The following is a 13,558-nucleotide window of genomic DNA, read 5'->3' on the forward strand; positions in this document are numbered from 1 at the left end:
CAGCTTTTAAAAATTATTATTGTCGTGTATAAAACTAAAATTAGAAATAGAAAATGAGACATTTCAGCCATACGTTGGTCGTATTCAGAAGATAATCAATTAAGTTGACAAGAAATTTATATCCTTGTCAAAATTTTCTTTTCGAGAATTAAAATTAGAATTAACTCGATTACAATTCTGTATATCAAATGGAAATTTAAAAGTTTAATAAATATCAAACGTTATAAAGTAGACATATTGGAGGATTCCATCCGATCAAACACGTGATAATTAAACTGAAAACCACTCAGATAAATAATTAGATGATTAATAACAGCATACGCCGAAGTGGAGAAGAAATTGTTGATCGTGATATTTTTGCATAACTGCTGTTTTTCATAAACAAACATTTTTATTCTGTTGATTTTTATTCCGTTACACCTTAGATATAAAAAAGTTAAGAAATCGTATAAACTATCCTGTCTCTTGAAACTATTTAACAGTTATAATCTCTTATAAGAGGATTATAAATACCAAGCAACAATTAAGATCTTAAAAAAATTCATATTACTAAAAAAGTCAGAATCACAATTCTTGCTAACCTTTTTCTTCCTTCTTATTTCAAAAATAATATTAACGGACCTCAATCAAAAGCAGTGTATTGAATCTATCCTTAAATTCATCTCTCTTTTAAGGTCATTGGCCTGTAATTCTGTTAATCATAATAAAACACGCATATAAATTTCCTATTCATTCTTCGAGAGAATAGAATACGAGATATTAATTTCATTTCGAAGATTTATAGATTTTTTGTTCTTAGAAACGTTGCCAATTTTTGACCTAAATCTTCGAATAAGCAATGTTCAATTTGGAAATTATATAGAAAAATTTATTCAATTATTTCTTTTTAAAGCTGCCTTAGTTTAAACATATCCATTTTATGAGTCCGGATGCTACTCATTTAGACATGGTTACGTCTGTTGTCTATCCAACATTTGGATTCAGCTTACGAATGTGGCAAGAGAAATCGTGTTAAATAAAAGAAAATAATAAAACCTGATATATTCGTAACTAACTAACAATCTAAAATAGATAAACAAACTTAATTTATATAAAAATAATCCTATATATTAATTACGTTTTAAGTATATCGTTTACATAGATTAGTACTATATTAATGGTTCAATTATCGAGTCGAGAAAAAGAATATGTTAGTTAAAGTAATATTTATGGAGTCTTTAAAATAAAATTCGTGTATCGTAACCGAAATAAAGTTGGTGGCTTTCTTTTGCAAATAAATATGTCGTCGATGTAAATGGTTTGCAATAAAGAACGAAAGTTGCAACTAGGTTCGTTGGATTGTAGCTAACGTCAGATATAAAAAGTATTGAATAATTTGTATAAATCTAATGATTTTATCAGTTTTGTAAGAGTTGCACGCATACGAACGTGTCATGTAGCTACAAACAAAATAGGTAGGGAAAAAACGCCTGATCAATAGATATAGGCCTAAGCTAAAGATAGGTTGAAAGTTGCTAGTGAAACATTATTTAACAGTGTCAATTGGAAGAAAATCTTGATTAATAAACATTTTTACTAAAGCAGGAATGATAATCATCCGTATAAAGATGAAAATTCGTAAGACGTAACAAAAATCATCCCATTTAAACTTTGACAGGCCGCTTAAGATAATTGCTATTGGTTAACCTAGCCCGATCTATCTATTTCGTGCTGAGAAGTGTCGAAACGTTTGATTTCAACACTCCCACCGCAAAATATCATTAATCATTAATCATCATTAGGTTACAAAGGCCTTAGGCTAAGTATAAAGGTAATATGCCTCTGACTGTAATGATGAATCGGATAATTTTTGCCGGGCTATCTTTTGTATTTTTGACATTGATTAATTTGCATCTTAAGATAAAAATCTTTCTAATAGATTAGGTCTATGTCTTTATAGACTTGGAAAGTTGAATAAAGACGGAAGCTTAACTTAGTTCATGCTTATTTGGACTGGCGAGTTTAGATAAACAGATTTTAAAGTGGACGAAACCTTTTATTTTCAGCCATAGACGCATAAAACAATATAATAGGTCTGGCTGCGAGTAGCAGAAATGTTGTGGATAAGCTAGAAAGACCCGATTGCCCGTTTGGGATCGAATTGGTTAGACTAAAAACAAAGAAACGAATAGACATAAGTTTCAGGCAAAATCGCTGTCGATAGAAGAGCAAAAACCAAAAAGCCGATTTCTATTCATTTTCTCACTTACGTAGTAAAAAATCTGCGAGATATTAAAGAAAGCAGCAACTTAGCTGAGCCTAGAATTTATTTTACAACAGTTTAACGTAGGATTTTATTTTCTTAATAAAAGTTCAGGTTCAGTTCCCATGCGATCTAAATATTCCGTCCCCGAACGAGCACGCTTTGCCAACTTTCACATTAGGCCAAAAAACAGGAAAGTTACGAAATCCGATTATCTTGCCTTTTCGCTGTATGTATTTCAACTGCGTGTATAGAAAGAATCGTGTTTTTAAGTTTCACAAGCAGTTTTTGTCGCTCCACAACGCGAGTTAAAATTTTTCCCAGCTCGTTCGTTCCTAAGAGAATTGACGGCGGTCGTTCGAAATACGCTGATTGGCCATTGTTTTTCTTACGTAGTCAAAACCTAGCCTTTGTTATTGTATTAGATAAATGTTATTAAAAATCTTTAGTTGAAACTAATCGCGAATCTAAACCTGGAAACCGAAACCACCGGACATTCCAAACATCACCATTAAAAATGCTACTTATCTATAGTTGGCGGCAACTAATCCATTTTAATCCCATTAAGCTTCATCGTGCAATGAACAGGATTAAAACATTTACTATTTGAGTAACCTAGTTATTATGAATGAAATTCCAAATTAAAAAACTTAATATGAAATAAAACGACTTTCTTTTTTTATCCTAAGGTAATACAACGAAACAAGCTTAGTTTAAACGATGTCGGAATGACTTTAATGGCTTTTTTAATCTCTGCACTTTTAGGCCTATTAATTAGGTAACTGTATATAGGCGTTATTATGTTCAAATATAAAAGCCGGACTTGTTTTTTAAGTGTTGAAAACGCAAATATATATGTTAATGCGTGTTTTATCGATGAAGAGTAGAAATAAAAGTTAAACGCGCTGTGGGCACAATCTCTGTTGATAATAGGCCGCGCGTTTATGCGTGCATCCGTTTTGCATATCCTTAGGCCAATAATGTTTTCATGCGTAGAATTTCAAGCCTTTCTCCAGCTCCAAACTTTCTATCTCTTAACGGCGATACCGCGAATAAATTTCGAAAATAACTTATCCGGCCTAGGCCCGAGCGTAAACTGACATCCCAGCACTAAAAATAGAGTCGTTACCATCGAGTAATTAAATTTTAATATGAGAAATGGTGGAACTTAGGTTATATCAATTACAGAGTCGTTTAATCTAGTAAAGATCTTTCAAATCCTTAAACAAACTTATCTGTCTGTGTATCGTCGAGGCTACATCATCCCGACACTGAAGGGCGTTTATCGAATCAGTCGGGTCACCGCTACAAAAGCAAAATCTAATCAAATCACCCACGTGGCCCGGAGTTAAATTAATCATGGCTACTAGGATACCAAAAGAGAGCCTTATTTCCTATAGATCAATGGCGATTTAGTCTAACGATCGCCTATTAAACGTTACCGAGAGCGGATACATGTGTTTTGTACACAGTAATTTCCCGCCTAGCAATAGAGGGCCCTCTTGTCTCTCGGTAAACCACATTTGGGTACTCGGTATTGAGAATGGAAGTAGAATGCCTTCCTAACACTTCTTATATACAAGGAGCCGGTGTAGTATAAAGTAGTGACGACGAAAGGACTGTTCAAATAAGGACCAGCGTTCTCACCTGCCTTTAAAGGCGTTCAAACAAAGTTGTTCTCTTTGGTATATGTAGGCCTGCATCACGCCTTCCGCCTTTCCGTCTTTGAAGAAGACAGATTTGATGGTATTGTTCGGCTAAGGAAGTTAGAAGCTTGCCGAAACCTATACAACCGCAACATGAGCCTGATTGTTAAAATATTATTCAATTTGACCATTTCCGTGCTTAAGAGTTGTACTCGACAATACCAAATATATTTTCAATTGTACCTAGCCTTTAAATCTTACACGTTACTCTTAGGCCGTTGGAAATTTATAACTGAATACAAACAACAAAGGTCTCTTCATCTGCCTACAAACACAACCGGATCTCGCGATTTTCGTGTTGAATTTTGGTAAAATATTTCGAAATTTATAGGCCTATATCAATATGATAAAACGAAGCTATCTTAAATGAAATATTCTAACGATAAACTAAGGAAGAAGGTAAAATGGCGATTACCGAACGATAGAACGAAAGAAAATTGAAATAAAAACCGGATATTAATAAATTATCCGATTCTTGTTAAGTTAATAAAACGTAATGAAGCGACTTAGGGGTTAAGTAGACTGCTAGTGTCGGTGGAGTGGCTGTAATTATACCACGAGTGGGGAATCGACGGACTCCGAGCGTTAACCGTTGGCGCTAGACATCCAAAATAAACGCAGAACCCGGCAAATTCGGTCAGAAAACACCTTATGGAACATAAGCACTTATAAGAAATATTTAACAGTTAGAAGAAGTATGCAGTACATTGTCAGAGAATGACGTCAGTCGAAACCCCCTACGGTCACCCCGATGCCGAATGTACACCGCGGGGGTACTCGTCCCTTAGAACTGCAGGTGTCTAGCCTAGAAAATGTCACAGGTGTTAGACATCTTCCGAGAAATATCAAAACAGAAATAAAAACTCACCACAGAAACACCGATAGTATCCGAACACAAGTAGCGATGTCTGTTTAAAGTACAGATTCTACCCTTTATATGGGTATCTTGTCCAATAAATAACTGAACAGCATCAAGAGGGATTTACATGTTAGCCAATAAAGCTCAGAGATTCGTGTGATTAGAGTTAAGACACCTTATCGGATATCGTGTGCTTAAGTGGCATTAGCCTTCCAACGCACACTCAAAAGAATGAAGCAAAAGAGGGGGGCAGTAAGAAAAAACAGGACGAATAAACTGGGATTAGGAGCTCAGGTCATTCAATTCAAATAGTGTTTACCCTAATTCCAAACCTTCATTCAATGATGTATTAGATTACTCAGTCAGCCACAATTATTCTTCCCCAATCGTATAACATCCGTCAACCGAAGGGAGTATAGGTAATCGGCTTTATTACTCAGGACACGGACTTCCTATCTCAGGCCTTGTATGCTCAGGAAGAGAAGCTCACGATCTCAAGTAGCCTTTAAGCCGACCGATTCCTTGATAGGTGGGCTTAGTACCAGAGCCAGAGAAAGGAAAAGAAGGGGGAGGTAGAAAAAAAAAAGACTGTAAGCAGCTTACCAGGATAGCCCACTGTGGGATGTAGAAGGTCAACGCCCGTGGATCCCAATCCTATGCCGTTCACAGCATATGGTGGTGACTTGAGGTATGCCATTCCTGATGTGCTGGTAGACTGGGCGCCCGGAGTAGTAAATGCTGGACAATTCGGCGAAGTCGGTTGGAAGGCCACCGTGCCCGGATTCTGGTGAAGTTGCTGACCTGGTGCAGAGCGGTAGGATAGAAATCCGGTGAGTGCAGGGCTATAACTGTCCCCAGCGCTCCCACGGCCCTGCACTTCTTCAAAGTTAGGCCACAGTTTTGCGACTTCTCAAGACACAAATCTTAATGAAAGAAATGGTAAAAAAAATGTTACAAAAAAACTGGGAGCACTGTTTTGTGTGTTTGTGCTATCGTTCTGTGTTTTGGATCGAGCTAGAAAAAATATCACCGCAATTTAATGTGTTTGTTGCGTCCCGTCATCGACACTAACCAAGTCCGCTGCTGATACAAGCAGGGGGTTTATTCCGTTCCGAGTGTAGCCGTTAAGGGTACGACGCACTCTACAGCTCCAACGTCAGCAAACTAGGCCACGCCTACCCCCAGCGCTCTCGTCCAATGACGGCCGCCTTACTTCAAATTTGTTTAGCCTATAGTAGACGGGCGGTTACTACGTAACTTCCTATTGGATAACGTCCTGGCTAAAGACAAAAGAAGCGTAACATCCAGCAGACTGATAGTAGTATTCAACCATTTGGCCATATTTTTATTTCGTCTTTTAACTCTCCATCGTTCTGGCTTCTTGCGATAAGCTGTATCACTCAATCAATTAATAAAATATTGTAGTTCAGCTACTGGCGTTATCGGTTTGGACCACTAGCAGATCAATAAACGACAAGGATATACAGAAAAGACTCGGTAACAAGCAGTATCTGCCTGGATGATTGTGTCTAAGGTCGGTTTTTCTGGTCAACGCTTGCACTCGGGCAACTCCGATAACCATATTAACAACTGAGACACGTAATCTTTTGTTTCGGACTACCTCGCTCTAATTTATACAATTATTTTCCTCTTTTACGCTTTCTGAACTTAAAAGTTCGAATCGCCTCTACAAATTTCCTACATCTTAAATATTTCTACGATAGATAATTCCACATTTTCGAACGACTAAAATAATAAAATTTTGCGGTTACGTCCTTTCCTATAGTCTATAGGCTACAATATTCCCTCCTCGATCTCTTTCATTTACTTAACATCAATTGAATCACCACTAGAAACGTTCGTGATTTAAAACAACGTAACATCACTCAGTTTAGCTAACGTTAATCTAATTTTGTTCGGATTAACTTGCTTTACTAAACAATGTGTTAAAAATGACGGAATTTAGAATGGAAGTGGTGCTGTAGAATTTAATATGTTTAACATCTTAACTTACTTAACTTTAGAGTGAAACAAATCGTTTAACAACGGATAACCAGTTTTACTCACTTACTTAAAGAAGGATTATCCTATATAATCTTGGTATAAATATCGCTTTGCCCCGAAGCGGGAAAAGCGGTCGTATAGTGAATGAAGCCCTGTTGGGTTTACAGATATTGGAACAAGTTGGATTAAGAGATTTAGACCGTCTTTTAGCGCTAATTTAATGCGTGTAAACTGTTTTGTGGCCAGTCTACAACGGCCAGTCTAATTTATTTCACTCTTTCTGATAGATCGAATAAGGGGAACATAGATTTTCTCATCTGTAAGAGTTAACGAGTTTAATGCCGTTTTTTTAAATTATGGTCTACGTCAACTCGGCTATCTTAAAAGATCGCCTTGTTTAGGACAAAATAAGTATGTCGAGTAGCCTAACTAACAATCTCTACTGTTCCCGTTTGATCCAGATTAACCTATGAAAGTTAGTCTCAGTATTACTCCAATTATCTCTGCTATTGACTTGACTTCAAATTAGAAACTCGACGGAATGTCTAATAGACCATCACTAATTAAGAAAGTGATTAGAAGTTCTTTCACGATCCATTACAGAAAAACAAAATAAACTTAGAAGCCATAAAAATGAAAAATAAGGAAGGCAAAAGGGGGGAAAAGATTATCCTTCTACCAAATTTACCAAAAAATGTTTATTTATTTAAAGTTAAGATAATTGTAAATATTCAAATTCAAAATACAGTATATTTAAAAAGGAAGGTCTCAGTGAAGCTTTATTAACTCCGAAGGACAAAACTTGGTGGCAAGTCGATAATAACCGAACTTTCAACTAATTTGGTTGCTGATACCTCGAGGCAAGGAGTGTTAGGAACAAAAGGAAGCACTAACACGTGGCGGCATGATAGACAGTTTTCCGAACGACATTGTTCTCAATAATGTCGCTAAAAGGCATATAATGGTAAGAGCTATCACACCTGGTGATGCACACCCACCGATCAACAAGTAGATAGGGTATTGTCATAGAATCCCCGACCCTTCAGTAATTACACTCTTGACAAATATGTCCCCAAGTGCAACAGTTACAACTTTGACAAACAGGAGGGCTACTTATCACAGGACGGATCTCTGTTAACCTAAGGTGGAACCATCTGCTCCTGTAGTGAGAACGCCTTAGGATTTTTACAACTTCTGTGAACTTGTTCAGTGTTTCGAAAGAGTTGAAAACTGCTGTAAGCCGAAAAGAGACATCAATTGAACACACTTCACTTTCTCCCATAGTAATTAAGAAATTATTTACGCTAAAAATCCTCCAAAAATAAAAAAGAATTTTAAAATGTATCATTCCATTCACAACATTTAGTTTCCTTTCCTTTTTGCCCCCACAAAATCTTTATTACCTTGTATATTCAACAATGTAAGCACACTTTGACGTGTGGATTTGAAAAGAGGATTAATATCATAGATCCTCCGTACGAATTCTGTATAAATAGATCTGATAATTGTATCAAAACAAACATTATTTAAAATAGCATTTATTAAAATAATATTTCATGTCATTGCTTATCTATCGCATCTCATTACTATAAAGATAAATGTTTCTGGTTTAAACTAGATAATAGGATGCCGTATACTTTTCCATTGACTAACGATATGAAATATCGTTCGATACATTAATTAAGCACATCCTGTCCGGTTCACCTCGCCTATTTTAAAATAATAAAGCTTGGAACTTCACACCGGATTTCAAATTTTCGAGTAACAACGTTTCATCGACTCTTCTGCCAGGATCAAAAATCTATAGGCCTGATGCCATGTCTTAAAGACGAGAGAACAGTCTATCAGGTAAGACGGGTGAAGAATATTCTCCATACGAAAATGTAGTCTTTTTTCATAAGTTTTAAGTTCTACGGGCGTTAGTTTTATTCGTTAAAAGGTAAGCATGCATTTTATAAAATTCGGGATATCGCCGGCATTATATATAAGCCGCTAAAACAAAAAAGAATAGAAGGGAAAAAAAGAAATAAAAATGGAAAAGTGTGTAAATAGAAACACATTCGTCACGTAAAAATCGACGAAATACCAAGTCGACAATTTCTGTAGTATAATATGGAAAAAATCCAGACGTCACTTATAAGCTTAGTAAAGTGGAAAGAAGATTAGGAGACAGAATATGGGCAATGTTTCTTTTCTCTCACACACAAGAGACACCAACACCGAGATTCAAAAGAAGCTTATTTCTTTCTGTCTTAGTGTCGGCATATTTCTTCCTAAGTTGCTACCCATTTGGTACTAATCTTTTCTCTCCGTTTCTGCATCGATGAATCTCCCATCTCAACCTCCTCCTACCTTGTCCTTCATTACGTTTTGATGGTCCTTCAAATGTGCAAATCTCATTAAAAACTAACTCGCATGTAAAGGTACAAATAGTGAAAAAACGTCGATTTGTTAAATGCGCTTCCGTCTGAAGAGAATGACAGACTTAAACAATTCCCGATTTTTACATTATTTTTTTTATTATTTCTTTTGTATTTTTGAATTCGGAGATAACTTTCGACAATGTACTGTACGTTTGTAGACCTAACCGTAAAGATGAAAAAGTCGGGCTTATTTAAAAATTTACCTTCGATATATTTGCTTCTTGATGAAAGATTAAAAAAAAGGGAGGAAAAAAGAATAATTCTACATAAACGTGTAGTTTTTTCACCGGTCGATTCAAACGATTATATTTAACTAATTCCGGATTGTTTATATTTATTTTTCTATATTAATACTGACTTAAGAATCCCTCCGAGATGAGATTGAAAGGTTATTCTTTAAACTTACATAGACTTATTTGTTCCTTTATAAAAAAAAATAAAAAAATAAGAAAGAAAAACAGCAATCGTCTCATTAATATAATTGACATTTTACTTTTTTTACGTTGGCAAATATTTAAATGAATAACTTTTAACAGCTGCACGCAATAGATATTAAAGAATATTTCCTACCTTCGCTCGAATTGCTTCGTACATTTGTTTAGTTATAATAAAAGTATTACAATAACTAATTTTACGAAAACGATATTATTTAAACAAGTAGATCTGAATTTGAATTTTACTATTATTTGGGAAATTCAACATTATTTAAATCATTTTCCTTTGATTTTTTATATTTGTATTAGATAGAAGAGATAACCGTTTAACATCATTACTATTTAAAGGATTAGATTTTATATCTAGCAACAAGATTGCAAGATTATATTTTATTCTATTGAAATATTTTCTGTATATTGTTATATTTAGGATTACTTAAACGTTACGGAAAAATTTATTATTTAAACGAAGCTAAATGGTATCAAAATAGATAAGTCTTTAAGAATAAAAGTTTACAGATAAGCCAGAAATTTCTTTAGAAGATGTGTAACTTTCTTATTTATTATTTTAATTTTATAATATCGACTGTGTAAAAAATTTATTGATAACTTTTATCAATAAGATAGAGAAGATTAATATGAGTTTATTCGATTAAAAATTAATCAAAACGTAGCAATCTGTTTAAAAAAGGAACATGTTACTATATAGTCTACCAATTTTTAAAGAGAGATTGAGAGAATTCTATCCATTCGAAGACAGCTTTAACTGAATTATTAAGGAAGGAAAATGCAAAACAAAACTTTCTTAATCCCGTATCATAAAAAAATGTCTGTTCTTAGATTCGGAGCTTTGAAAAATTGAGTGGCGCCTATCGATGTACAATATTTAATCGGTTAAAAAAATAATAAAGTATATAAAATAGCCGACATAAAGAACCTAATTTATTGAAAAATTAGATAATTATATAGTTTAAGTATAATCATATTAGTGAATAAGTAAGTACAGTAAACTATATTCTCCACGCGTACAATGAAATGCTGCTATTTTGTTCGCTTTATTTTCAGCTTGATCAGATTTAAATTGTATGGGAATACTTCTAAGGATTATTGAAACAAGATTAACTGATTTAATTGATTAAATATATGTCACAGTTTTTGGATTTTAAACGTCTTTTCGTCATTAAATATTGATAAAACGTGTAAAAATTTCCTACGGAGTTTGACGGTCTTCGGAAACGTTTTAAATTGAAAATAGAAAAATTAGAAGAATAAAATAAGCTTCTCTTCTTCTTACACTGCAGCTTAGAAGACGGTTAAATAAAATATAGCAATAATATTTCCATCTTATTTTACTTGCGAGAGAAAATTTATCCTTGGATTTAGTATTTTCTCTAGGTCAAAAACTTTGTAAAATAATTATTTTACAATAACAAGTAAGTCAAATGCGAGCTATGGGCAATGCCGTTGACAGACAAGCAATTCTCAGAATCCATTATCTAAATGAGGACTGTACTGTACAAACTCGTTCTTATCTCTCAAGTTCTTTAATTGCTCTAATTAGTGAATACAATGGAAAGACGGTTTTGACATTTTAACTGAAGAAATCGAACTAATCGACAATTCCTATTTTAATTAAAACTCAATAACGGTTAGAAAATGAAAAAATAAAAATAATAATGCCATTTTAAATATAAACTATATTTGAAAAATCTGTTAAAGGAAGCTCATTGAAGGCATTTAGGCCGGAGAGAATAATGTGCATTTTATTTATGTAAATTTGAATTAAACGTATAAATTAACGGATAGAAAACGGAAAAAATTATTACTTTTTTAAAAAAAATTCAATTAAAAGAATTCAATTTTTATTTTATTTATTATATTTTATATGTGAATATATATGTAGTGTACACCTATACGTTATATTTGCATATGTAGCAAGTAATAGAACAAGTGATAGATTAAATCATCCGTTTTTTTATCTTTAATTCTTTATTTCCTTCGATAAAATATTCATCTTCAGTTAAATTAAACAATTTAAAGATTTCTAAATAACATTTTACATTATACAAGAGATGTAAGTCAGTTAATTTGCCTTTTGCTGTAACACAGCGGGAAACAAATGTATTTTAGCCATTAATTGGTCAAAATGAATAAAACTAAAAGGCTTAACCCCTAAACTTTTTACATTTCTTAACTCATTTAAAAGAATTCCTCAACGAAAAATTCCATCGAGCAAATAAAGTGAAAGAAAATGACCTTGCTTGCTTTCGCTTCATTTACTTCATTTTCTCAAAACAAATAACCCCCTTTGTTTTTACAGTAAATTTACAATCATTTACTTGTAACACATTAAATACTGTAAATGTACTGTAAATAACAGTACATTTACAGTAAAAATAATATTTTGTCAAAGTAATTATTATTGTAATTTTACCGTAGCATTCATTAGAATAAATTTCACGTTTAATGCAAGTGATAAAAATAAGCGGCTCGAACGTAGATAAAGATTAAATTTGCTAATGACTAAAATTGAAGAAATTGACGAAGAGAGAAATGTAAATATAAGAAAGAAGACGATCAAAGAAGAGTGTAGAATTGTGAAGATTGATTCTTAGAAAGTAATCAATAATTTAAAACTCGACAATCGCAGGATGTAATCTTTTTTTCAGATCTTCTGGACGAATGTAGGGAGTGGAAAAATGGTAGAGTGTAACAGAAGGAGACAAGCAACACCTATTGAAACGACACAGGTGTGGCTGAACGGTGCCTTACAGGATACGTTAAAACAATTATTCTGCTCAGCAGCACAAAGTCGGTAGGAAAGGGGATTTTAGTTAAAGATCCTACTCGAACTGACAGATTCACTGGTCCACAAACCAATGCTGAGAAATATCTCTGAAACAGCGGCTTCCTTTGATAAGGAGAAGAAAATGGCAGTACATACAATAGCGGCTATTTACTAGTAGCTAGGGGGTCTGAATTACAAACCTCTTAGAACAGTAGTACGGAGCCGGTCCAACTTAGGAGCCTATACATTTTCGACTTGGAAGCGACTTCTGTATGTGGGAACTCCATAAATATTTAGCTCAAGTCATAAAATATGTGATAAATGATTTTTATCTGACGTAGAATCGATGTATTTAGTTAAACGCGGCACCAATATCCGTTTTTCACTACCCGATAACAAGATAGCGAGATAAAGTTGCTTAAATTTTTAATTCATTTAAAACTAGTCTAAAATAAATGAGCAAGTTCTTTTTTTTCCCCACTAAAATTATTTTTATCTCCAAAATTCTGAATTCCCAAAGGAGAGAGCATTAAATTCGCTAATTAATTCCGCAGAAAACAAAATACCGTTTAAAATCTAATAAACGTTCGAATATTTAAAAGAAACTTTGAAAGAAATCTAATTAAAATATATCAATAAAAATATTAAAAAGTCAAAACATGTAGATTTACAAATATCAACTATTTTTGGACGTATTCTTATACAAATCAATAATCTGCAAACAAATATATTTAAGTATAATTAACGATTTATCTCGTGAATATGTTGCTGTTAGAAAAATACAAGTAAAATTTTTCTGGAGAATCGAAAACTGACATTTCGAAGAACAAGACTTCAACAGAAAAGATCAAAAATATTGATCGGAATTGCTGTTTTTCCAGAGGTGGAATTTTAAGATGGTGGATGGTGCAGCATCACTTATCATCCTCTCTTTCTCACTTCTCTCTTCAGCACAAAACTCTGATTGTTTTTATACATCTTCCTCTTACATATTTTATCTTCTTTGGATTAAAAAAAGGCATTATTCCTATTCTAACGCTGATATTATTTCTTAAATAATATAACTTCCTTTTATACTGAATTCTCTTATAATTGTGTTGAA

General features: G+C 33.6%; 1 protein-coding gene across 3 annotated transcripts in view; it reads right to left on the reverse strand.

Moving 5' to 3' along the window:
- The window catches only part of LOC136969644 (homeobox protein OTX2-A-like), a 40,390-nt gene that overhangs the window by 19,118 nt on the left and 7,714 nt on the right, over positions 1 to 13,558 (reverse strand). For all 3 annotated transcript variants that reach the window (XM_067263914.1, XM_067263912.1, XM_067263913.1), the window contains one exon: positions 5,411 to 5,730. In XM_067263914.1, coding sequence (XP_067120015.1) covers positions 5,411 to 5,504 — 94 coding nt within the window. In that variant the 5' untranslated portion in view covers positions 5,505 to 5,730. The remainder of the gene's footprint in view (positions 1 to 5,410; positions 5,731 to 13,558) is intronic.

The sequence above is a fragment of the Centruroides vittatus genome, unplaced genomic scaffold (genome assembly GCF_030686945.1).
Source record: "Centruroides vittatus isolate TY-2023 unplaced genomic scaffold, ASM3068694v2 contig_18, whole genome shotgun sequence".
NCBI lineage: Eukaryota > Metazoa > Arthropoda > Arachnida > Scorpiones > Buthidae > Centruroides > Centruroides vittatus.